The following is a 26,783-nucleotide window of genomic DNA, read 5'->3' as shown; positions in this document are numbered from 1 at the left end:
AGTACTCAGTTTTCCTATACTATTAATGACTTGATAGGCTATTAATGATTCTAAAGATGACTGTGGGAACCATTATTATGTCAGAAATTTGTACCAATATCTACTATTCAAAGAGGAATGAATTAATGAATGAGAAGGACACTTGACTCTTACTTGGACTTGTACCAAAGTGTTCAGGGCTCTCACCTGCTTCCTACATGTTGCTACTTACCTCTTTCTGCCTTACATTTAATTCATGATTAAACAGAATTAGGTTTTCAGTTCTTCAAAGTCAAAGACCTTCTTATATTCATCTTTCTATTTGATTATTTTACAGGTCTTCTTTATTTTTTTCAAAAAATGAATTTATAGAGAAAACAGGTACTTGCACCAAAGTAATCTCTAGACTTACTTTCTTGGAGGTTCAGGAAGACAGTAAAGATTCTAGAACTAGAATTCTAGACTTTAGAATAATGAAGAAAAAAATACCTGCTTTTTTACAGACTTAGGACACATTCCACAGATAAAAATCTACAGGGCCGGTGCCGTGGTGCAGCCAGTAAAGCCGCCACCTGAAGTGCCAGTTGGTTGCCGGTTCGAGTCCTGGCTGCTCCACTTCTGATCCAGCTCTCTGCTATGGCCTGGGAAAGCAGTAGAAGGTAGCCCAAGTCCTTGGGCCCCTGCACCTGTGTGAGATACTCAGAAGAAGCTCCTGGCCCCTGGCTTTGGATTGGTGCAGCTCCAGCTGTTGCAGCCATCGTGGGAGTGAACTGGCAAATGGAAGACCTTTCTGTCTGCCTCTGCCTCTGCCTCTCTGTGACTTTGCCTTTCAAATAAATAAATTTAAAAAAAAATCTACTAGGCAATTTATAGCTATTTAGGCATGTGTAATAGAGAAACTTTGATCTGTGATTGGAAGAGTTTCTTCACTTGTTTGCCATTTACAATTAAGCAGAGATTAACTCTTCTGAGCTTCAGGTTTTTTCACATGTAAAATTAGAATAACAATTATTACAAGGAAGAACAGAGGAGGCAATATTGCTTTAAATTGTAAACTGAAATTATATAAATGTGAGTGAAACTCAATCTGTTCTATCTACACCTCATCTTTTTTTTTTTTTTTTTTTTTTTTTTTTGACAGGCAGAGTGGACAGTGAGAGAGACAGAGACAGAGAGAAAGGTCTTCCTTTCCGTTGGTTCACCCCCTAATGGCCGCTGCGGCCAGCGCACTGCGGCCGGCGCACCGTGCTGATCCGAAACCAGGAGCCAGGTGTTTCTCCTGGCCTCCCATGCAGGTGCAGGGCCCAAGCACTTGGGCCATCCTCCACTGCACTCCCGGGCCACAGCAGAGAGCTGGACTGGAAGAGGAGCAACCGGGACAGAATCCAGCGTTCCGACCGGGACTAGAACCCGGTGTGCCAGTGTCGCAGCGCTGCAGGTGAAGGATTAGCCTATTGAGCTGCGGCGCCATCATCATTTTATTATCATAACAATGTTTTACTTTTTGTTGGTATATTGCTGCTGTTTTAATCAGCAAAAGGAAAGTATTTAGGAAAATGAAGAACTTGATCTAGCACACTACACATACAAATATATGCTTATAATGAAATACACAGAATTTATAGAAGGCCGTCTAAACACTGTGGGAAAGAACACCCAACCTCCTCTCAAGCAGTCGGAGAAACGTACATTACAGATTTGGTAAGCAACTTTCCACGAAATACCTTTTGTGGCTAATAGAACAAATTCTAAAACCAAACTCCATGTCCAAGCAGCAACCTTATCCCCATCTATATCTCAGAAATTTTGATAAACATAAACCAAATAGACTTTTTAATCTAACAAATAGAGGCAGATGTTTCGCATAGCAGTGAAGATGCTGCTTAGGATATCCACATCCCATACCAGAATGCCTGGGTTAAAGTCCTGACTCTGCTTCCAATTCCAGCATCCTGTGACTGAGTACCCTAGGAGGCAGTAGGAGATGACTCAAGTGTTTGGGTCCCTGCCATCCACGTAGGAGACCTGGTCTGAGTCCTGGGCTCCTGGTATAGACTTGGTTGTTGCAGGCATTTTAGGAATGAACCATGAGGTGTGAGATGTCTGTAAACCTGTCTTTGTCTCTCTGCCTTTAAAATAAATATTTACAAATACATGTGTTCTAATTTTTATGATATAGACATCATCTCAGCAATGAGAATAATAAAAATTAATGAAAAGGCTAATTTTACTGTGATTTCTAATCCCTAAATTGTCAATCATTTCTGATGCTTCCCATATGAAGTTTTTTAAATTTGTTTCTGAAATTTCTCAAGTGCTATTTTATTATTATTTTTAAAGACTGATTTGGGCCACTATTGTGGCATAGCAAGTTAAGCCGCTACCTGTGATGCCAGCATCCAATATGGGCACTGGTTTGTGTCATGGGTGCTGCACTTCAATCCAGCTCCCTACTAATGGCCTGGGAAAAGCAACAGAAGATGGACCAAGTGCTTGGGCCCCTGCATCCATGTGGGAGACTTGGAAGAAGCTCCTGGCTCCTGGCTTCAGAATGGCACAGTCCTGGCCATTGCAGCCATTTAGGGAGTGAGATAGCGGATGGCAGATCTCTTTCCATCTCTCCCTCTCTCTGTAACTCTGACTTTCAGCAGATCTTACATTGTTTCTTTCCTTTTTTTTTTTTTTTTAAAGATTTATTTTATTTATTTGAAACACAGAGTTTTGCCACATGTGAGATCTGGACTGAGTTTTAGCCCCAGCCATTGTGGACATTTGGAAAGTGAACCAGTAGGTGAACCTCTTAGATTGAAAAACGGTTTGTGGAAAAAATTAGTTTTTAAGATTTATTTTATTTATTTGAAAGACTGAGTTAACAGAGAGAGGTAGAGACAAAGAGGTCTTTCATCCACTGGTTCACTCCTCAAATGGCCACAATGGCCAAAGCTGGGCCAATCTGAAGCCAGGAGCCAGTAGCCAGGAGCTTCCTCCAGGTCTCCAAGTGAGTACAGGGTCCCAAGGACTTGGGTCATTCTCTGCCGCTTTCCCAGGTGCATTAGCAGGGAGCTGGATAGTAAGTGGAGAAGCCAGGACTTGAACTGGCACCACTGGGGATGGCAGTGCTGCATGCCAGGCTTAAACCGGCTGTGCCACAGCATTGGCCCCTGTGGAAAAAAATTAAAAGATGTTTTATGGAGGCAAAATTTTTTGAAATCTAGACAGTTTTTTCATAATCCATAATTTCTATGGACTTTGTGAGGACCCCGCACGTATAGACAAGTAATAAAGGTGAAAAGATAGGAAAGGGGACTGTGGCGCAGTGGGTTAATGCCCTGGCCCGAAGTGCCGGCATCCCATATGAACCAGCAGATGAAAGACCTCTCTCTCTGTCACTCTTTCAAAAAAAAAAAAAAAATCAGATCCAGTCAAATCCAGGCATGTGGATAGAGGATGCAAGCATCTTTAGCACTTGGCAAAATGGCCACCCCCATACGTACCTTCATAACAGCTTCATCCTCAGGCTGTTTTTCTCATGGTTGACAGACAATTACTAGAAGGATTCAGGGTTAGGTGCTTTCTTTTTCACATTCGAGGAGAAAAAGCAAAACTTCTCATAACAAGTCTAAACTTTGCTGTATCCAAACAGTACCAGTGATTTTGATAAAATGAATGCCATAAATGGATTGCCGCAGGTCTGAATGACTGCCCTCCCTGAACAAATCACAAGAACATGGCCTAGTGGCAGAATTAATCCTACCTGGGAGTTTTTGGCAAGTGGTTAAACTGCCACTTGCAGGGACTGCATCCCATATTGGGAGTGTGGGTTCAGATCCTGGTGGTTCTGCTTCCCATCCAGTTTCCAACTAATGTGCACCCTTATGGAGACACAAATGGAGTTCTGGGTTCTTGGCTTCTGCCTGGCCCACTCTGAGCTGTTGCAGCCATTTGGGGAGTGAACCAGCAGGTTCTGCCTCTCCTTCTTCCTCTCTGACACTCTACCTTTCAAGTAAATAAATAAGTCTGAAAAATAATAATGTATCTGTCTTGGTTCATTAGTTGTGACAAATGTATACAATGTAGCCACAGAAAATAATGAGATAGATCTATAGGTGAAAAGACATTTACAACATAATTTTGTGTAAAAAATGCATGTTGTAGACAAATCTTATACCATGATTCTATTTTTTCACATATACAAATATATGAGAGTATTTCCTAAAGTTAGTAGAAAAAATGAAATCAAATCTTAAGTTTGGGGAGAGGTGATGTTTGGCCTAGTATTACATGCCTGCTTCCCATATTCTAGTGCCTGGGTTTGATATGACCTCTGATTCTTAATTCCAGCTTCCTGCTAATGTGCACCCTGGGAGGCAGCAGTTGGTTCCTGCCACCCACATGGGAGACTTGGATTGAGTCTCAGCTCCTGGCTTCACTGTTGACCCAGCCCCATCTGTTGCAGGTACTTGGGGAGTGAACCAGCAGATGAAAGCTGTCTCACCTTGTATTCTGTCTCTTTCTTTCTCTGTCTCTCAGCCTTGCAAATAATATTTTTTTATAAAAGCTAAGTTTATTTTGGTGAAAAAATCGAAATCCATAGTTTTTTCATAATACATGTTCTGTGAAGTTTTTGAAGATGTCTCATATTTATGCATGTATAGGACAAAGGCTGGAGAGACACATACCAAACTTAATAGTGGTGACCCATGATGAAGAGGGAACATGGGAGGGAAAGTCTACTTTTTAGAAACTTTCAGGTTGTTTGAACTGTGCTTTTTTTAACTCAAAAAACAAATCTGTTATAAAATTAAAAGGGTATAGTGTCTATAAATCACATTGAATCTGTTAAAAAATAAACTAAAAATTAAAAGGGTAAAAATATTTAATGAGTTTTTTTTCACTGAGAAATATGTAGTTTTTTTTTGTTTTTTTTTTTGACAGGCAGAGTGGACAGTGAGAGAGAGAGACAGAGAGAAAGGTCTTCCTTTGCCGTTGGTTCACCCTCCAATGGCCACCGCGCTGATCCGATGGCCGGAGCCAGGTGCTTTTCCTGGTCTCCCATGGGGTGCAGGGCCCAAGCATCTGGGCCATCCTCCACTGCACTCCCTGGCCACAGCAGAGAGCTGGCCTGGAAGAGGGGCAACCGGGACAGAATCCGGCGCCCCAACTGGGACTAGAACCCGGTGTGCCGGCGCCGCTAGGCGGAGGATTAGCCTAGTGAGCCGCGGCAAAGGCAAAATATGTAGTTTTTTATTACAAGTAATACATGCAAATTTTAGAAGAATATTTGAATGGGTCTAATTAATTATATAATGGTGCTGAAAGGGCCGGCGCCCAGGATCACTAGGCTAATCCTACGCCTTGCGGCACTGGCACACCAGGTTCTAGTCCCGGTCGGGGCACCGGATTCTGTTCCGGTTGCCCCTCTTCCAGGCCAGCTCTCTGCTGTGGCCAGGGAGTGCAGTGGAGGATGGCCCAAGTCCTTGGGCCCTGCACCCCATGGGAGACCAGGAGAAGTACCTGGCTCCGGCCATCGGATCAGCGCAGTGCGCCGGCCGCAGCGGCCATTGGAGGGTGAACCAATGGCAAAGGAAGACCTTTCTCTCTGTCTCTCTCTCTCACTGTCCACTCTGCCTGTCAAAAAAAAAAAAAAAAAAATGGTGCTGAAAGAAGACTCTTCTAGTTCATTCTTTTGCCCTGTACTCAAACACTTAGGGAGCATTTATTACTTACTTAGTCCTCATGGGGAGTGTGCAGAAAAAGAGCTAATTCTACTGTCCTTAGAAAGGCCTTCTTGCAAGATTCACCCTTGGCTATTGTCTGGGGACTTGGGTGAGCAATAGTTCCCTAAACTGATATTAAAGCTTTTCCTCAATGATAAGGGTGGCTCACTGCCTCAACTGTTGTGCAAACAGTATGGTTTATGTTGAACTGCTGTCCTAGGGATCTGGAATTTTGTTGTGTCAGGCAGAGGGTACCTACATGATCAGTTCCAACAAAAGCCCTGAGCACAGAATTTCTGATGAGAATCTCTGGGTAAATAGCTCACATATGTTGTCAGAACTCATTCCTGGGAGAATCACGTGCATCCTCCATGACTCCACCAGGACAGAATTCCTAGAAGTTTGTACCTGGCTTGTTCTAGAATTAATCCCATATACCTTTCCCTTAATGATTTTGCCCTGTGTAGCCTTTTGCTATAATAAATCATAGCTATGGCTATGGTTATACACTGAGTCCTTTAAGTCCTCCTAGGGATCACCAAACATGGAGTGATTTGGGGGATCCTAACCACTTGAGGAGTTTAAACTATATTTATATATTATCATTCCTGCCCTTGTCAACCTGTATTCTAGTTCAGCTAGATCATACATAGTCACATGACATGTTTCCATAAGAGCACAAGACAACTGAATGAAGGCACAGATGGATGCTGCAGACCACACACCCTGAAGGAGTTCAGATGAAGCTGGGATAAATGCAAGTAGGTATCTTTGGTGCAGTGTTGAGCAAAGAGTTAAGTATTACAGGGAAGCCTTAAAGGAAAAACCTCTCTGGGAGGACTGAGGGTAACATAATACAGACAAATGCAGTGAAGGGACCAAGAGAAAAAACTCAGGTATCTGAGAAGATGCCACGGAGGCTCTCAGGATAGAAGACTTTCTAATACCAATGCACTGGGTAGCAACCGGTTTTGCAAAGAGGCAACACCTTTTACATCCCAACATTTACCTAGTCCTTTTTTTTTTTTTTTTTTTTTTTTTTTCTTGACAGGCAGAGTAGACAGTGAGAGAGAGACAGAGAGAAAGGTCTTCCTTTGCCGTTGGTTCACCCTCCAATGGCCGCCGCGCTGATCCGATGGCCGGAGCCAGGTACTTCTCCTGGTCTCCCATGGGGTGCAGGGCCCAAGGACTTGGGCCATCCTCCACTGCACTCCCTGGCCACAGCAGAGAGCTGGCCTGGAAGAGGGGCAACCGGGACAGAATCCGGCACCCCGACCGGGACTAGAACCCGGTGTGCCGGCGCCGCAAGGCGGAGGATTAGCCTAGTGAGCCGCGGCGGCGCCGGCCCCAACATTTACCTGGTTCTAACAGTTCCCATTTCTCTGCTCTTCATGTATGCTGGAATAAGCATGCTGTGTCCACCATAAATACACAAATATAAGACTACATTTATATATGTAACTACTTTGTTAAAAGTACCAACTGAGGGCTGAGTGTTATGGCACAATGCGATCAACAGCAGCTTGTGACACCAGCATCCCATATTGGAGCATCAGTTCAATTTTTTTTTTCTTTTTTTTCTTTTTTTTTTTTTTGACAGGCAGAGTGGATAGAGAGAGAGAGAGACAGAGAGAAAGGTCTTCCTTTTTGCCGTTGGTTCACCCTCCAATGGCCATCAGTTCAATTTTTGAGTTCCTGCTGCTCCACTTCCAATCCAGCTTCCATATACTTGGGCCCCTGCCACCCATGTGGGAGACCAGCATGAAATTCCATTTGAAGAATGAACCTGCAGGTAGAAGATACTTTCTCTCTCTCTCTCTCTTTCTGTCATTCTGCCTTCCAAATAAATAAATAAAAATCTTCAATAAAAAGAACACTGAATATACCGTGGCCATGTACATTGCCATTCTTCAGGCATTCACTTAAAATTCTGTATAGCCAACTCTGCTGTGCTTCCATAGACTCCTAGCTTCAAAAATCAAGTTGGGCAAGTCAGGTAACAATTCATACTTACACCTACACCTATTTCAAAACCATGAGCTCATTCAGTTTCATGGAAGTAACAAGTCCTCTGTAAACTAGAGAATTTCCAAGTGACAACCCAGAGTTTTCGTTTTGGCTTGTTTTCAAGTTTTGAGCAGATATGTCCTAGCCTATATATTTCACATAAAATTCAGAGTCATGGTTTCTCTTGAAAGAAACTAGCTTGAAGGATAGGCATCTTGTGTGTACAGTGGGCAACATGCCACTCTGGACACCCACATGCTATATCAGATGTTCTGAGTCTAAGTTCCACTCCTGATTCCAGCTCTCTGCGAATGTACACCCTGGACAGTAATGGCTTAAGTACCTGGGTTCCTGCTACCTATGTGGGAGATCCTGATTGCACTCAGGGATCCTGTCTTTGGCCTGGCACAGCCCTGGCTGTCTTAGGCATTTGTGGAGTGAACCAGAGGACGAAAGATCCTTGTATGTCTCTACCTCTGTCTCTGTTTTTCTGCCTTTCAAATAAATAAATAAATAATTTTTTAAAGTACTGTAGCTGAGAAATAGCTATCCTGTTTTTTTAGGGGATGCCACCCTCTTGTTTCTTATGGTCTCTCCCATTATATATGCATTAATTTTGCATTTGAGAGGCAGAGGAAAAATGAGACAGGGCAAGAGAGAGTGCTCCCATCTGCTGGTTCACTTCCCCAATGCCCACAATGGACTAGGTTGTGATCAGAACCTGAATCCTGAAGTTCAGTCGAGGTCTCCCTCACTGCCTCCCAGAATCTGCATCGGCAGGAAGGTGGAATCAGGAGCCTGAATTGGAAATTAAACCGGGCTACTGCAAAGTGGGACGCAGGCATTTTAACCACTATGCTTAACACCTATTCTGCTTATATGCATTTCTGATTGCCATGTCACCCGCACATAAAACACATATATATTGTATGCCTGACTGCTGCTGCTGTTTTAAGTTTTGGCCACTGCATTATGTGATAAACATGATATAATTATCTGCACTAATTTTGGCATGTTGCTCCTTGCCCAGGACATTGGGCTAATACTATTTGTTGAATAAATGAATGAATGTGTGCCAAGTGTGGACACAATTCAGGAAAATAATTACATTGTTCACAGTTATGTTTTTGCTTTCCAATAAAGCAACAGAATCGATTCCTAAACTGTTATTTGACTCCTCTTACCCCCAACCCCAACCATATCTTTTCATTTTTTCTCTATTTTAGGTTTTCTGCCTTTACCAAAATCAGTCATTTCCTCTCTAGTCTAGGTGTGCTTTTTTTTTTTTTTTTTTTTTTTTTTTTAGCTGAAAAGAGATCCTGAATATATCTGTGATTGGACCTTACTTAAAATAATCCAGTATCTCTCGAACTGAAAGGTAGGGGTGTTCCTTAGAAAGCAAACGAACTGAAATATCTCAACAGTCAGCTGGTGGGAGGCACTTTGGTAAATAAATTCAAGGAGTAGAGAGATAAAGTGACTGAATGTCCTGGATTAGTTAGCACAGTACTCAGCTCCTCCTTTTTGTCCTGGTGAAACTGGCCCAGATTTCATTCAAGATTAAGTGTCCTGAAAGTTCTTATAATCTGAAACCTGGGAGGCTGTAACACTCTAGGTTGAATGGCTAAGAAAGTTAGGATAGTTAGGATGTTCAGTCCAGGCACATTACAAAACAAGGATAACATCAAGGCCTTGTTTTTCTTGAGACAAATTTAAGGTGATGCTAATTTACAAAATGGATTTGAAATTGACATAGGCTGGTACCCCGGCTCAATAGGCTAATCCTCTGCCTGCAGTGCCAGCACACTGGGTTCTAGTCCCAGTTGGGGCGCCGGATTCTGTCCCGGTTGCCCCTCTTCCAGGCCAGCTCTCTGCTGTGGCCAGGGAGTGCAGTGGAGGATGGCCCAAGTCCTTGGGCCCTGCACCCCACGGGAAACCAGGATAAGCACCTGGCTCCTGGCTTCGGATCAGCGCGGTGCGCCGGCCGCAGCAGCCATTGGAGGGTGAACCAACAGCAAAAGGAAGACCTTTCTCTCTGTCTCTTTCTCTCTCACTGTCCACTCTGCCTGTCAAAAAAGAAAAGAAAAAAAAAATGAGACCCCACCCCGCCAGTTGAGCCAGAAATTTGGAATGGCATTGCAGGTATATGAGACAAAAACACATACTCATAAAGTTTACTGAGTCCTGTCATGTTGCAAGTGTTATGCTAGTGGTTTCAGATGTACTCTTTCACACTCTAATTTAATTCTTATTACACCACTTTGCAAAGCAGGTAACTAAAGAACTTGCTCCTTATCACACAAATATAAAGTCTAGAATCAGAATACTGATCCTAGCCTTGCTGACCCTTGATTCCACATTTCTACCACACAGAACAATGGCAAACTGCAGAAAAGCACAGCGAGTATTAGGTGCAAATGGATAGCAGACGCAGCAAGCAGGGGGCCGAAGGTCAGAAACCCAGCATCTGGATGGCCAAAATGAAAGATCACTCCTGCCCCATGGGGCAAAGATGTACTTACTTAATAACAAAACACAAACATATGTAAAAATGTAATTATTTTAAAAAATAATGTTTACTTATTTATTTATCTATTTTCACTTATTTGAAAGGGGAAAAAAATGAGAGAGATGGATCTTCCATTCTACTGGTTCACTCTGCAAATGCCCACAACAGCTAGGGCTGGGCCAAGCTGAAGCCAGGAGCCCAGAACTCAGTCTGGGTCTTCCATGCAGGTGGTAGAGGCCCAAGCACTCCAGCCATCTTCTTCGGCCTTCCAGGATGTATTAGCAAGCAGCTGGGTCTGAAGCAGAGTATCTGAAACTTGAACCGGCACTCCCATGTGGGATCTGGGTATCTCAAGCAGCAACTTAATCTGTTGCATCACAGTGCCCACCCCAAAAATGATGCTCTTGAAAGCCTGTATTTTTATCTTAAATCACAGAAGCATTATGTACTGTGCCATCCTATATGGATGCCGGTTTGACTCCCAGCTGCTCTACTTCCGATCTAGCTCTCTGCTATGGCCTGGAAAAGCAGTAGAAGATGGCCCAAGTCCTTGGGCCCCTGCACCCATGTGGGAGACCTGGAAGAAGCTCCTGGCTCCTGGCTTTGGATCGGCACAGCTCTGGCCATTGCGGCCATCTGAGTAATGAACCAGAGGATGGAAGACCCCTCTCTCTCTTTCTCTGCCTCTCCTTTATCTCTGTGTAACTCTGACTTTCAAATAAATATATTAATTTTTAAAAAGTTGCATCACAACAGCAGCTGTGGTCAAACAATTAAAAAACAAAAAACAGAATTTGAAGCTTGAGAGCCTGTTATGCTATCTGGGGACTGAACAGTTGGAAGATCTCTCTGTCTATGTTTCCCTCTTTCTGTAACTCTGCCTTTCAAATAAATCTTAAAAAAAAAAAAAAAAAAAAAAAAAAAAAGAGAGAGAGAGAGAGAGATCTTCCATCTGCTGGTTCACTCCCCAGATGGCCACATCCGGAGCTGAGCTGATCCGAAGCCAGGAACCAGGAGCTTCTGGGTCTCTCATGCAGGTGCAGGGGCCCAAGCACTTGGGCCATCTTCTACTGCTTTCCCAGGCCATAGCAGGGAGCTGGATCAGAAGTGGAGCAGCCAGGACACAAACCGGTGCCCATATGGGATGCCAGTGTTGCAGGAGGCAGACTTACCTGTTATGCCACAACACCAGCCCAGAGCCTCAAATTTTTTACTGTAAAATTTAGAGGCAATAATGCTTAATTCAAATATTGATGACTAAATATGAGGGTAAAAGTTACCTTAACTAAGCCTAGGATATGAGTTCAGTAAATGTTAGCAAATAGTAGTCTTCATCATCATTGTTGTTGTTACCTCCTTATATATATGTTAGTTGAATTCTGTGTTAAAAACTAAGATTTTTATGGTTCAGAAAAATGGTTAGGAACTGCTTTCTAAAATGAGAAGATACACTTAAGTTCTTATTTGAATATTAGGTAAAAAATTCTACCCACAATCATTTTGCTAGATTACTTGCAAAAATGCCTACAATTCCACTCATCTTATATGTCCCTTTGCAATGCTACTCTGCCATGTCTCCATCAAGATGTGGAGTTTGTGTTCACAGCTGTTGCACTGGAGTTAGCCTTGTGACTGGCTTCAATGACAGAATGTAGCAAAGTCACCTTGTGCAACTTTGGAGTTTAGGCTTCAAGAGGCCATACAGCTTCCACTCATACTCTCACATCACCACGTGCCATATAGAGATGGCTGGGCTATCCTGCTAGGGACACATGTCCCAGCCAATAGCCACAAACAACCCGTGGACCTGCAAGTGAAGCTGGCTAGGCCATGAGTCAAGCCATCAGATGATTGTATGCACATGGACAACCCCAGGGAAAGCCAGTAGAAGAACCAGTTAAAGGCCCAGAGTTGTGGCACAGCAGGTTCAGCCAATTCCTGCAACACTGGCATCCCATATGAGCCCAGGTTCAAGTCTCAGCTGTTCCACTTCCAATCCAGCTTCCTGCTAATGATCTGGGAAAAGCAGCAGAAGGTAGGCAGAGTACTTGGGCCTCTGCTACCCGCATGGGAGACCCAAATAGAGATCCCGGCTCCTGACTTTGGGCTGGTCCATATCCCTCGCTGTTAAGGCCATCTGGGAAGTGAACCAGTGGATGGAAGATATCTCTTTCTGTCTTTCCCTCTCTCTGGGTAATTTTGCCTTTCAAAGAAACAAATCTTAAAAAAAAAAAAAAAAAGTTATTTGAGCAAAGATAAAAAAAAAAACTGGCACTGAACTATGTATCAGTCAATGGCTTAACATTAAAATAAATTGCTATAAATTCATATAGTGGAATACTACATAGTGATGAACATAAACTATAGCTATAAAAATCACCATGGAGGAATTTCAAACACTTAAATATTGAGGAGAAAAAGCAAATTAAGAATACAGGTGGGAGCCCATGCTGTGGCATAGTAGGTTTAGCCTCCACCTGTGGTGCTAGCATCCCATTGGGTACTGGTTCATGTCTCAGCTGCTCCTCTTCCAATCCAGCTCTCTGCTAATGGCCTGGGAAAGCAGCAAAAGATGGCTCCAGTGCTTGGCCCCTTGCACTCAACGTGGGAGACCCAAATGAAGCTCCCAGCTCAAGATTGGTCCAGCTCCAGTCATTGTGGCCATCTGGGGACTGAACCAGTAAATAGAAGATTGATCTCTCCCCCCACCCCCGTCTCACCTTCTTGCTATCTGTAACTTTGCCTCTCAAATTTTTTTAAAAAAGAAAATATGGACAATATGATTACATCTATATAAAGTCAAAACCAGTTAAAACTATACAACACATTGTTTAGAGTCATATAAATATATTGCAAAACTAATATGAAAGGTAAAAAATGGGTGATGCAGAATTCAGGATAGTGGCTTCTTCTGGAGGGGATGGAACAGAGATTGAGATTAGAGAGGGGCTTACAGAGTGCTTCCAGGAACTGGATACATCCTTTGTTTAATCAGACAGGTTTAGTTTTTTTTTTTTAATTAATTAATTTATTTTTGAAAGAGTCACACAGAGAGAGGAGAGAGAGAGAGAGAGAGAGAGAGAGAGAGGTCTTCCATTCGATGGTTCACTCCCGAGATGGCCTCAATGGCCGGAGCTGTGCTGATCCAAAGCCAGGAGCTTCTTCCGGGTCTCCCACGTGGCTGCAGGGTCCCAAGGACTTGGGCCATCTTCTACTGCTTTCCCAGGCCATAGGAGAGCTGGACAGGAAGTGGAGCAGCCAGGTCTTGAACTGGCGCCCATATGGGATGCCGGTACTTTAGGCCAAGGCGTTAACCCACTGTGCCACCACCATAGTTTGTTTTTTAAAGGTTTATTTATTTACTATTTGAAAGGGGGACATACAGAGAGAGATGTACCTTACATCTGCTGGTTCATTCCCCAGTTGTCCACAGGAGCCAGGGCTAAGTTAAGCAGAAGCCAGGAGCTAGGAACTCCACCTGGGTCTCCCCAGGTGGCTTGCAGAAACCTAAGTACTTTGGCCATCAACTGTGCCCTCTGAGGTACATTAGCAAGAAGCTGGTTCCAAAGTGCAGAGTAGCAGGGGCTCAAAGCAGGCACTCTGAAATAGGATGCGACCAGCACAAGCGGTAACATAACCTGCTATGCCACCATGCCCATCCTTTGTTTTTAAAGTTATTTGAAAGGCAGAGAAAAAGAGAGACAGACACATGAATGTTTCATTTACTGATTTACTCCTTAAATGCTTGCAACAGCAAAGGCCAAGCCAGGCCAAAGCCTGGTGCCCAGAACTTAAAGCACATCTCCCAGGTAGGTAGCAGAGACCCAAGAACAAGAGCCATCACCTGCTGCCTCCCACGGTGTGCATTAGTTGTAATCTGGAACAGAAGTGGAGCCAGGACTACAACTCAGGCACTCTGATATGGGATGTGAGCATTCCAAGCAGTAGCTTAACTGCTTTGCCAAATGTCTACCCTTGCTCTCATTTTTTTTAAAAAAAGATTTATTTATTTGAAAGGCAGATGGGGGTGGGTATCTTCCACCCACTTGTTCACTCCCCAAATGGCTGCAACAATTGGAGCTGGGCCAGGTCAGGCCAAAGCCAAGAGCCAGGAGTTTCACTCACTTCTCCCACATTGGTGGTAGGGACCCAAACACTTGGGCCATCTTGCACTGATTCCTCAGGCACATTAGCAGGGAGCTAGACTGGAAGTCGAACAGCAGGGACTTGAACTGGTGCCCTTATAGAATGCTGGCATTGCAGGTGGCGGCTTAACTCACTGAGCCATAACACCTGACCCAAAATAAATGTTAAAAAAATTAACTTGCACATTTAAGTTCTGTACATTTTGCTTATATATGTATGGATATAACATATAAAACTATGTAACTATATGTATAAGTATAATTAACCACATATAACTCTAGGATTCAAACAAGAGGGCTATGCAGGGCGGGCAGGAAAGAAAATTGATCATCTGCAAGAGGCCATTTCAGAACGCGGAACTAGCAGAAGCACAGAGGCAGGAGGGGAAGCAGAAGGCACAAGGGGAGCAGGTCGTGTTTGCTGTAACCTAGGATACCTGAAGGAGAGTCTTGCTGCGTAATCATTAAAGTTGTGGCAGGATGCTGAGATTCCGTAGACCTCACACTATAAATAATGGGGACTTTGTATCACTTAGGATGCTTCTGTTTTAGGCAACGAGGAACAATTATGGTTAACTCAAGCAGAAGAGAAAAAAACAGAGACAGGGGGATAGGGAGGGGAGAAAGAGAAAGCGGGGGAAACGGGGGAAGAGAAATAGACCGAAGTGTATTAGATAGGTTACGTCATCCGGCCAGTGCAGGAACTCTGCTCTGGGACCACAGTGGGATGCTCTAGCCTGGGAGCTCCGTGGAGCACTCGGTGGCAGCCACCTTCGCTCTCAGCCCTTCTCCAGCCAAGATCCCAGTTCCCAGGGGAGTCTCATTGACCGACTGATCCTGAGTTCTGTGTTTGCAACTCAGGAGAACCCTGGGAGCAGAGATGAGTGGGTAGTTGCCGAAAGGAAGGGAAGCCAAGTAGACTTAAAACAAAACAAAAATGCCAGGAAAACCACAGCACGGCTTCCTCAGCAAACTACAGGGTGCTACGCAGAAATCTAAAAATTCCGTATTCGAGTAAGTTATTTCTTCAGACGAGACATCTAAATTCGTGCTAATTTAGTGAAAATCCTAGATTCGTTGACCTCACCGTAGAGAGGTAACATTTTTCACTTGGGATGACTTGATGTTTGTCTCCTCACTGCCTGCTCCCCTAACTCCAGTCCGTATACTCACTGCTCCTGAATTCAGACCAATCAACCTTTGTAATAGACTGAAGTCAACTGGCAGAAAATGATGAAACCATGACACCGAGAGATAGAAGCGCTGCAAACTTACTAGCAGCCCCAAGCCGCCGTCTCCCTATTCAAGGAGTAATTCCCCAGCTTGCTGGTAGGAGCTCCCAGTGCAAGCGCCGTCCGCGGAGCTACATGGGAGTCGAAGTGCACCTTGGGAAGTGTAGTTCCACGAGGAAAGGGCCGAGTGGCAGGCGCCGCACACGCGCACAAGAGCCCAGGTCAACAAAGACGGCGGCGTGCGCGCGTGCGCGCGCGGCGGAGAAAGGCACGGAAGGGCGTGCGCGTGTGCGTGCGCGGCCGGCGCTCGGAGCTTCCTTGGCGCTGAGAGGACGGAGAGAAGGGGGGGTTGGAGCCACCGACCGAAGGAGGAGGAGGAGGAGGAGAAAGGGTTGTGCTCTTGGCCGAGCGAGGGGCGGGGCCGCGGGCGGCGCGTGCAGGTGCCGAGCTCCTGGGACCCGCCGGCGTGCGGGGGGTCTGTGGCCCTCGCCGTCGAAGCAGTCGCCGCCGTCGCTGGGTCGCCGTCGGTCTGCGGAAGGCGGGTTATGGCGGCGGCGGCGGCAGTGGGAGCTGTGAATGAATTCTCCGGGTGGACGAGGGAAGAAGAAAGGCTCCGGCGGCGCCAGCAGCCCGGCGCCTCCCAGGCCTCCGCCCCCCTGCCTGGCCCCCGCCCCTCCCGCCGCCGGGCCGGCCGCTCCGCCCGAGTCGCCGCATAAGCGGAACCTGTACTATTTCTCCTACCCGCTCTTCGTCGGCTTCGCGCTGCTGCGCTTGGTCGCCTTCCACCTGGGGCTCCTCTTCGTGTGGCTCTGCCAGCGCCTCTCCCGCGCCCTCATGGCCGCCAAGAGGAGCTCCCGGGCCGCGCCGGCGCCCGCCTCGGCCTCGCCCCCGGAGCCGGTGCCGGGCGGCGAGGCCGAGCGCGTCCGCGCCTTCCACAAACAGGCCTTCGAGTACATCTCCGTTGCCCTGCGCATCGACGAGGACGAGAAAGGTACCTGGGGTGCTGGGGGAGGGGGGGCGGCGGAGCGCCCGGGGAGGGCGACACCTGCGTCCCCCTCCTGCGGGCGGCGGCGCGCCCCCGGAATCGATCCGCCCCGGGAGACTGCCTCCCTGCCGGTCAGACCCTCGTCCGCGGCTCTCGGCCAAACCTCTCCCGTTTCAGCGCGCCCTCGCTGTCGACTTTGTTTCAGACACCAGCCTGCCCCCACGCTCCTGCACGATCCGAGTCCTTGAGAGGCGCCCGGACGTGCTGGTGACAGTGACAGTTGTCCTAGCGTGACCACAGGGATCCTTTCTGGCCCTGGACACAGTGTGTGGCTGCCTCCCAGCCAGGTTTCGATACCGAAGAAGCTGTGCCGGGTTACAGGCTTGCAATGAAAGCAGAGTACTGAAGTGTCAGTAAAAAGAACAAACGGTGACTTGATTCTGCGGGTAGCTGAGGATGAGGGCAGCTGAATGCGGATTATTTTTTAAAGCTTCAAGACTAATTTTATTGATAAAATGATTCCCGAATCTCTTTAAGGAAACTTGTATTTTAGCTAAAACTTCTGCTTCTGGTTGCTTTGATTTTTTAGTAGGCAAGTATTTAAGTATTGCAAGGTGGCCTCTTCAGTCTCTAAGTAGAAATGTTGAGTGAATTGAGAAAACTTGCAGGTATCCGTTTACAATGAAACCCAAAACAGAGATGTATGTTTCCAGCGGAAGGCAAGGCTGCTACATCCTGCAGGTTCTTTGAAACTAACTTTATTTCAGTCTTCCTGGGTGCCAGGCACTGTGCTGTTTGCATGTATCGGCGTATTTACGCCTCCCGGTGACCCTGTGAACTGATGGTACAGATGCTGTTGGCTCTTATACAGAGCAGAAAACTAAAGCTCTGAGGATTAAAGCAGGTCACTCCAAGCCTGTGCTCACCGTTAGTGAACTTTTTTTTTTAAGTGAAAAATAATGATAAATGAAGTTAGGAGTCTGATAACATTTCAATCTCTCCTTTTCATCCTCACGTCTAGTATGCTGCCATCTTGCTTTGCCTTCTCCCGAACAGCACTTGTTCACCTTGTGTCAATTAGGTACTGGGTTGCGTTGCCCATTAGTGAAAACAAAAACCATCTGCAGCTCATTTGTAGCGTCTCCCTGTTACCAACCTCCAGAACTCAGTCGTGGTGGTTACTGTTTATCTGTGGGCCTGGGTGAGCAGTAGGGCACAGGAAGGCAGGTGTTCATGGTTGGGGAGTCAGGACAGAGCAGAGGCTGAGAGACCACCAGAAGGGCGGCTGGTTAGGAAGAGGGCTGTGTGTTTGTGGAAGGAGGCTCTGCGTTCCTGACCGCCTCTTAGGGACGACTAGGGTCCCTCGGGGAGGGTGGAGAGAACCCCTCACCGCCCTCCTAGGGAAGCAGGGTTCCACTGCAGTAAGCTGGTACCGGAGGATCCTCAGGCTTTCTCATCTACTCAGAGACCTTGTATGATGCTGGGAATGCGTTTGCTGGTAGATTGTTTCACTAGTGTGTTTCACAAGAGATGAAAGAAAATGGGAGTCGAGAGATAGAATAAGACCAAAGAAAAAGGAAATCCCAGGTGCTTAACAAGACCCTAAGCTCTTAGGCTTGAAGGGCAAGCAGTTCTGTGTGCGGTGTAAATAACACAATTCAGACCTTGGGTTTAGGCTCATGACTGACTTTTCAGTGTCATATTCATATGTCTATGTGTGCATCTTCTTAAAATATTTTAATTTTAAATTTATATATAGTATACCCTCTTCCTACTTGATGTTTCTATTCACAGTTGTTGTTTTTTTTTACTTTAGTTATATTTTATCTGGTAAAGTGGATACCAGAATAACTCTTTTGAGTTCCACAGTTGGTCCCCTCATATGCCAAATTATATTAGCTCAAACTAAAACAAATTAGTTGTGTGTTCACTTTCCCCTAAAAACTGAGTTTATATTGTCATGGTTACCTCCTTTTTTTTTTTTTTAAGATTTTATTTATCTATTTGAGAGGTAGAGTTACAGATGGTGAGAGGGAGAGACAGAGAAAGGTCTTCCTTCCGTTGGTCGCAATAACCGGAGCTGCGGCATTCCGAAGCCAGGAGCCAGGAGCTTCTTTCTGGTCTCCCATGTGGGTGCAGGGGCCCAAGGACTTGAGCCATCTCTGCTTTCCCAGGCCACAGTAGAGAGCTAGATCGGAAGAGGAGCAGCCGGGACTAGAACCGGTGCCCATATGGGATGCCAACGCCGCGGAGGATTAACCAACCGCGATGGCCCCATCATGGTTATCTTCTAAAAGTTTTTCTTTAGCTTACTGAAAATTTTTGTGCTTCCGCCCTAATCCAGTGGTTGAAAGACAACTTGCAATTGAAGTCTTTTTGTGTCTCAGCCATCCTTGACAACACAAATCCTAAGTCCAGGAGAAATTTGTTCTCCCTCTTTCCCACTGCGTTGAAGTTTATGTGGACAAATAGAAATGAGTAGAATAGGCAGTCTTCAAGGCTTCTAATTCTGTGGTAAATTTATTAAAGGGCTCATTATGTCATGTACTGCCATTCCCTTAGTAATTTAGCTTCTGTGTTAACAGCCACTCACTTTGTTTCGCCAGGTAATGTGGGTATTTCAGAATATAGTGGCCTTCATTAATGAAATATTTGGTACCTTGGAATGATAATAGTGTATAAATGTTGTTTATCTAATGACTCTTTTGAATTTTATTCTTATGGTATACTCAGCTTTGAAACTGAATTGCCATAAAGCCCTTATTTTGTCTGAAGCCAAACTATTTTAAGAGAGTATAGGGGCCAGTGCTGTAAAGCCACCGCCTGCAGTGCCAGTATCCTATATGGGCACTGGTTTGAGTCCCAGCTGCTCCATTTTTTGATGCAGCTCTCTGCTATGGCCTGGGAAAAGAGTAGAAGATGGCCCAAGCACTTGGGCCCCTGCACCTGCGTGGGAGACCCAGAAGCTGCCTCTGGCTCCTGACTTTGGATTGGTGCAGCTATCGCCATTGTGGCCATCTAGGGAGTGAACCAGTGGATGGAAGACCTCTCTGCCTCTTTGTAACTCTGCCTTTCAAATGAGTAAATAAAAAGAGAGGGATAGCACAGCAAGTTCTGTTTACTTAATAATAGGATATGTGAGTTCAGTTCATTAGAACAAACATTTATTAGATACCAGTTAATTTGCACAGCTTTGCATTATAAATATTTGAGAAAAACATTTCCTCTCAAGTGAAATGTATTAAGACATTTATTATGTGATGAATATGTATTTAAGTAATGCATCTATTTTATGTACATTTACACATTTTTCTCAGTTGAATAATTTTCTAGGTATCTTAATTTATTTTAAAATTTATTTTATTTGAAAGAGTTAACAGAGAGAGGTCTTTCATCCACTCATTCATTTCTCAAATGGCTGTAGTGGCCTGGGCTGCAAGGCTAGAACCAAGAGCCAAGAGCCTCATCCAGGTCTCCCACGTGGGTATAAGGACCCAAGCACTTAGGCCATCTTCCCCTGCTTTCCCAGGCCATTAACAGGGGGCTGGATCAGCCCGAGTCACAGGCAGCAGCCTAACCCACTGCACCACAATACCAGCCCTGTAGATATCTTTTTTAATTTTGCACCTCCCTAGAAGAATGATAATCTAGCATATCCATTTTGTATGTTCAGAAACTGAAGTTTAAAGAGCAGATGCTCAGCAAAACTGGGAACAGAGTTTAGGTGAACAGAGTAATAGTATTAGACTTTTTATTTTAAACTGCCAGGTTTTCAGATTTGGTAACTGGGTTCTTGAAATAACGTAGAGGAGGGCTGGCAGTGTAGTGCAACAAGTAAAGGTGCTGTCTGCAGTGCCATCATCCCATATGTGCATTGGTTTGAGTCCCGGCTGCTCCCCTTCATATCCAGCTCCCTGCTAATGCGCGTGGGAGAGCAGTGGGAAATGGCCCAAATACCTGGGCCCCTGCACCCATGTGGGACACCTGGGAGAAACTTCTGACTTTGGTCTGGCCCAACCCTGGCCATTGCAGCCATTTGGGGAGTGAACCAGTGGATGGAAGGTCTTTCTCCCTCTATCTGTAACTCTTTCAAATAAATAATTTTTTTTTTTTTTTAGTTTAAAGAAATACATGGGGGAGAAAAGGAGGTTGTGGTAGTATTTCTTTGGATTAACTAGAACGTGACCTAATATGTCTTGCATGGCTCCTGAAGGTAGACAAGCCTGAGGTCTCCTGGAAGAATACAGAGGTGGAGGTGATCTAGGTGTGCTATTATTCCTCACATATGTAGGACTACAGAGTGAGGGCCCAGGGTGTGTGAGGGAGAGCCAGTTTCTCAGGATGTTGTTGGGCTGATGAACCTGGCATCAAGGAGAGAAATCATCTAAATAAATTGCTTTTATTTTCTTTTTGATCATTTTAAGGTATAAAAACAGCAGGCTTTAAAAAACTAATTACCATATACTTTGTAATTCATTATAACTCAATCTTGTGCTTTATTTAAAATGCATTACCCAAAGATGCCTGTCCCCCTCTGTTTTCAGAAAATGAGAATGGAGAGTAGAAATCAAAAGTGTCAGATGTGATAACTTTTTTAATCCTGAAAACTTTTATACACCTACCACCTTGAGAGGATTAACTTCCTACTTAAACCTTGGATCCAATGGTTCTGCTTTAAAGTTTGCATGATTACAATAAGGAAATAATTTGATAAGTGGACATTAAAATGGTATCATACCTTTAAAAAAGTACTTTTAATAAACACAAAACATTTCCCTTTAAGAATAGTGGTCAGTGTTTGTCCTGGTAGTTAAATTCATGTGTCTCATAGAAGTGACCGTGTTGGGTTCTCAACCGCTGGTTCCTGATATCTAATGCAGACCCTGGGAGGCAGTGGTAGTCACTGAAGTGATTGTGTTCCTGTATCAGGGTGGGAGACCTGGATTGAGTTCTGGGTTCCTCCCAGGCCAAGAAGCCATTGTAGGTATTTAGGGAGTAAATCCGGGGATGGGTGCTGTCACTCTATGAATCTTGTTTTGTTTGCATCTCTCACTGCTTATCAAGTAAATTACACTTTTTTACACGAAGAATATTTAGTGACATTTACACTAAAGCAACAGAAAGGCTGCCACTTTTTTTAAAGATTTGTTTTATTTAAAAGGCAAAGTTAGAGAGGGAATGGGAGAGGGAGAGAGAAAGAGATATCTTCTATTCACTGGTTCACTCCCAAATGGCTGCAACAGCTGGAGGTGGGCCAGACCAGAGCCAGGAGCTTCTTCCTGTTCTCGAATGCGGGTGCAGGAGCTTAAGCACTTGGTCCATCTTCCACTGCTTTCCCTGAAACGTTAGCAGTGAGCTGGATCAGAAGTGGCTCAAGAGCCAGTGCTGTGGCAGAGTGGGTAAAGCTGCCGCCTGCAGTGCCGGCATCTCATATGGGCACTGGTTGGGGTCCTGGCTGCTTGGGCCTCTGCACCTGCTTGGGAGACCCAGAAGAAGCTCCTGGCTCTTGGCTCCCGATCACCACAGATCCGACTGTTGTGTCCATCTGGGGAGCGAACCAGCAGATGGAAGACCTCTCTCCCTCTCTCTCTGCCTCTGCCTCTCTTAAACTCTGCCTTTCAAATAAATACATAATCTTTAAATGAAAAAAAAAAAAGGGGGGGGGTGGGGAGCAGCTGAGAATTGAAACAGTACCTATACGGGATGCTGGAGCTGCAGGTGGCAGGCAGCTTAAACTGCTTTTCCACAGCGCCAACCCAAGGCTACCACTTTTAGGGACTTTATCCCTTGTTCTGTTTCTAGTTTTCAGTGTATATTTTTCCTAAGGTTGAGTACCGTTAAACCCTATGAATTTTTAACTGAATTAGCTGTCCTAATAACAGTTAAGGAGTAGTTAGTAAATAGATGTTAAGTTACTGAAGAAAGATCTTTCCTAACCCTTCCTGCTGCTTGTCCTCTTAATTTCTTTTGCTACACCCAGTAGTAATTGGACTTTTCTTTGCTGAAGAATAAATTGTCTACATTTCAATACTAATTTTCTTTACACTGGGCTTACTACTCCTGCAAAGCCAGTAAAGATGTTCATATGCTGATAATAGCTTTTCTCTTCTTGATTTGTGAATTATTAACAATTTTTTATTCTAGACATCCTCTAGAATAAAACATCTATGAACAGAATCACATTAGCAACCATTCATTGTGGTAATTAAGAAAAATGTGAGAATCTGTGATTTTTTTAAAAAAATTTATCTATTTGAAAGGCAGAGATAGAGATCTTCTACCCAGTAATTCACTTTCCAAATGGCTGCGATGGCCAGACCTGGGCCGATCTGAAGCCAGGAACTTCTTCCAGGTCTCCCATGCTGGTTCAGGGGCCCAAGCATTTGGGCCATCCTCTACTGCTTTCCCAGGCCATAGCAGAGAGCTGGGTCAGAAGTAGAGCAGCTAGGACTCCAACTGGCTCCCAAGTGGGATGCCAATACTGCAGGCGGTAGCTTTACCAGATATGCCACAGTGCTGGCTCCTTTATGATTTATTTAGAGATTATGAAATGCTTTGCCAGCTACTTAGGTATAGTATAGACATGCTATATTTATTCATACATCTTTACTGTTCCACTGCTGATATTTTATGATAGAAAGGGTGAGAATTAACTAGTATTCTTTGCTTTTCTTTTAAAATTTGTTTATTTGAAAGTCACAGTTTTAGAGAGAGGGAGAGACAGAGAGTTTTCACTGCTGGTTCACTGCCCATATGGTTGCAACTGCCAGGGTTGAGCCAGGCCCAAGCCAGGAGCTTCATCTGGGTTGCCCACATGGATGCAGGCCCAAACACTTGGGCCATCTTCTGCTTTTCCCAGGCCATTAGCAAGAACTGGGACACGAACTGGCATCTATATGGGATGCTGGCATTGCAGGTAGTGGCTTTACTTTATCCTGGCCTTTAACTGGTATTGTTAGTAGGCTTTGTTACTGATCTCCAGTCAGTGATTATCAGGCATGTACTTGTAGTTGAATAAGTGGGGTTTGTAGGCAGAGTAGGCATTATAGGGAATTATGGTGCATCTTAGGAAAAGTGTGCTAAAAAGATAGAGGTTTTGGGCTCATATTTGTAAGAGGGTTTAAGGAACCAGGATTTTGCTCTGGATTGGATGGTGTCATGAACTTTGAGTGATTTTTGTAAGTATCTTAAATCCCATCTAGAAAGAGGGAAAAGAGTGAAAGCTAGAGCTCTAATTGGTTTAGAAGCAGGTGCCATTAGCTGGATGAGGGAGATGTTTGGTATTTCATGGTTTGGATAGTGTTAATATTTTATATGTGTTTAGACAAAATTATGGAGTGGTCTTGTTCCATCATAGAGATTGGCCTTATCTGATTTTGATACTCTGAAATTGTGCAGTAGATCTCTGGCAGTGAGTACCAGGTCAGCTTCTAGTTAAACCAAGCGCTGTATAATACTACTGGCCCAGCTCCTAGATATTGGGGGCTGGTTTTTTATTTTTCTTTTTTAGCTTTGAGTGTCTAATTTTAACCCCTTTTGAATTACAGTACTTTTTATCCAAATTTACACTTTATTTTTATAGGTTGAAGGGCTTTTTCTTTTGTTTTTCTTTTTGTGTATTTATTTGAGAGACACACTGAGAGAGAGTGCTTCATCTACTGGTTCACTCTACAGAAGCCCACAACAGCTGATATATGGAGCTGAGAACTGAATCCAGGTCTCTCATGTGGGTAGCAGGAACCAGCTACTTGAACCATCTCACTGCAGTGGTCTGCATTAGCAAGAAGCTGAAATCAGAAGCCAGAGCCGAAGATCAAACTCCCGTACTCTGAAGTATGTTGCTGGCATCCTCATCATGAGGCCAAAAGCCTGTCCCTAGATTGACATTAGGTTCTTGATCATACAGAATTTTGCGAAGTTACTTTCTTTTCTGAGATAATGTTTATAAGATGCTTAGTTCCTGCACATGATTATACGTTGGAGGTCCTCAGTAAATGGGAACTATATTGTTATTTTTTTAAGTTGACACTTAACTGTTTTAAAAAAATTTATTGAAAGGCAGAGAAACAGACCTTCCATCTGCTGGTTAACTTAATAGCCAGGGCTAGGCCAATCAAAGCCAGGAGACTGAAACTCTATCCAGGTCTCCCAAATGGGTGGCAGGGACCCACGTACTTGAACCATCATCCGTTGCTTTGCAGGCACCAAAGCAGGAAGCTGGATCAGAAATGTAGAATAGGCCGGCACCGCGGCTCACTAGGCTAATCCTCTGACTTGCGGCGCCGGCACACCGGGTTCTAGTCCCAGTCGGGGCGCCGGATTCTGTCCCGGTTGCCCCTCTTCCAGGCCAGCTCTCTGCTGTGGCCCGGGAGTGCCTTGGGCCCTGCACCCCATGGGAGACCAGGAGAAGTACCTGGCTCCTGCCATTGGATCAGCGCTAGGTCAAAGCCAGGAACCAGGATTCTATCATGGTATCCCACATGGGTGGCAGAGGCCTAGATACTTTGGCCATGTACTGCTTCCTTCCCTGGCGCATTTGCAGGAAGCTGGATTGGAAGCAGAATAGCTAGAACTCAAACCACTGCCCCAATATAGTGAACTGTGAGAGATTAATCAGGAGCTGTTAGGAATTAGTCCCATAACTAGTTATTAAAAAAAATTACTTATTTATTTGAAAGAGTTAGGGAGAGACAGAGTGAGATCGTCTATATGCTGGTTCACTTCTCGGACAGCCATTGCAGCTGAGGCTGATCTTCCAGATTTCCCATGTGGGTGGCAGGGGCCCAAGCACTTAGGCCATCCTCTGCTGCTTTTCCCAGGCCATTAACAGGGAGCTGGATTGGAAGGGGAACAGTGGAGACTCGAACTAGCTCCAGGTGGTGGCTTTGCCTGATAGGCCGCAATGCTGGCTCCATCTCTCCCTTTTTTTTTTTTTTTTAAAGATTTATTTATTTTGTTGAAATGCAGAGTTACAGCGAGACAGAAACCAAGAGAGAAGAAAGGAGGGAAGGAGGGAGGGAGAGAGAGAGGTCTTCTATCCTTTGGTTCATTCCCCACATGGCTGCAACGGCTGGAGCTGAGCTGTTCCGAAGGCAGGAGTTTCTTCTGGGTCGCCCATGTGTGAGCAAAGGCCCAAGGACTGGGCCATCCTCTACTACTTTCCCAGTCTGTAGCAGAGAGCTGGATTGGAAGTAGAGCAGCCAGGACTCGAACTGGAGCCCATATGGGATGCCGGCACTTCAGGTGGCAGCTTTACCCGCTACGCCACAGTGCTAGCCCCCTCTCTTTATTTATTTATTTTTAAATATGTATGTACGTGTGTATGTATTTGAAAGGCAGAGAGATGGAGGTCTTCCATCCCTGCCTGGTTCATTACCTAAATGGCTGCAAAGCAAGGGTGGTCCAGGCTTGAAGCTAGGAGTGAAACTGAATCTCAGTCTCCCATTTGAGTAGCAGGAACCCAAGTACTTGAGCTGTTATCTGCTGCTTCTCAAATCCTTTAGGAAGCTGGATGAGAAGTGGTGTAGCTGGGATTTGAACTAGCACTCAAGTTTGGGGTGCTGATGTCCCAAGCAGCTGTTTAACCTGCTGTTCCAGAACACCTGCTGTGTCAGAACACCTCATCCACACTTACCTCTTTTTTAAGATTTATTTTATTTGAAAAAGTTAGAGAGGGGTCTTCCATCCACTGGTTCACTCCCTAGATGGTCACAATGGCCAGAGCTGTGCTGATCAGGAGCCAGGAGTTTCTTCTAGGTCTCCCACGCTGGTTCAGGGGCTCAAGGACTTGGGCCATCTTCTACTGCCTTCCCAGGCCATAGCAGAGAGCAGGATTGGAAGAAGAGTAGCCAGGACTAGAACCGGCGTGCATATGGGTTCCTGCGCTTGAGGCCAGGGCTTTAACCTGTTGCACCACAGTGCCAGCCCCATCTTAATTCCTTTTAAATAGGGATATTGTTAGTGCATCCATTGTTAGTATGTGTAACACCCAAGTACTTGAAAAAATTTGTGGAAAATGGAATTTAAAATGAGGCTTTTTAATGCAAAAACTGTTTTTGAAACTTATGCATTATTTTTTTCATAAAATGCATTTCCCATTACTTTATTGAGGACTTTTCATGCGTAGATTTCAAAATTTTTTACACCAAAGTAACTTATCTTCTAATTGCATCTTCCATGGACTTTTTCAAGTTCCCTTGTACCTAAATA

At 44.9% G+C, this 26,783-nt stretch overlaps 3 protein-coding genes across 15 annotated transcripts in view; 1 reads left to right on the top strand and 2 right to left on the bottom strand.

Annotated features, from left to right (window-relative positions):
- The window catches only part of DPY30 (dpy-30 histone methyltransferase complex regulatory subunit), a 35,159-nt gene extending 18,689 nt beyond the window's left edge, over positions 1 to 16,470 (bottom strand). For 2 of the 9 annotated variants that reach the window (XM_089326587.1, XM_070069279.2), the window contains exons 1-2: positions 15,633 to 15,771; positions 3,474 to 3,553 (exon numbers count right to left, since the gene is read on the bottom strand). The gene's annotated coding sequence lies outside the window, so the exon portion shown is untranslated. Of the gene's footprint in view, positions 1 to 3,473; positions 3,554 to 13,609; positions 13,728 to 14,794; positions 14,858 to 15,632; positions 15,918 to 16,330 lie in introns of those variants that run through there. The other 7 variants (XM_089326588.1, XM_070069280.2, XM_070069281.2 and 4 more) reach the window with 6 other exon arrangements.
- The window catches only part of MEMO1 (mediator of cell motility 1), a 652,780-nt gene that overhangs the window by 147,778 nt on the left and 478,219 nt on the right, over positions 1 to 26,783 (bottom strand). The gene's annotated exons all lie outside the window — the stretch shown is intronic.
- SPAST (spastin) overlaps positions 16,152 to 26,783 on the top strand; it is a 71,076-nt gene continuing 60,444 nt past the window's right edge. For all 5 annotated transcript variants that reach the window (XM_070069271.2, XM_070069269.2, XM_070069270.2 and 2 more), the window contains exon 1: positions 16,152 to 16,580. In XM_070069271.2, coding sequence (XP_069925372.1) covers positions 16,166 to 16,580 — 415 coding nt within the window. In that variant the 5' untranslated portion in view covers positions 16,152 to 16,165. The remainder of the gene's footprint in view (positions 16,581 to 26,783) is intronic.

The sequence above is a fragment of the Oryctolagus cuniculus genome, chromosome 2 (genome assembly GCF_051225735.1).
Source record: "Oryctolagus cuniculus isolate XC-2025 breed Fujian yellow rabbit chromosome 2, ASM5122573v1, whole genome shotgun sequence".
Classification (NCBI taxonomy): Eukaryota; Metazoa; Chordata; class Mammalia; order Lagomorpha; family Leporidae; genus Oryctolagus; species Oryctolagus cuniculus.
The sequence above is the reverse complement of the archived record's forward strand: the minus strand, read 5'-3'. Positions and strand labels throughout refer to the sequence as shown.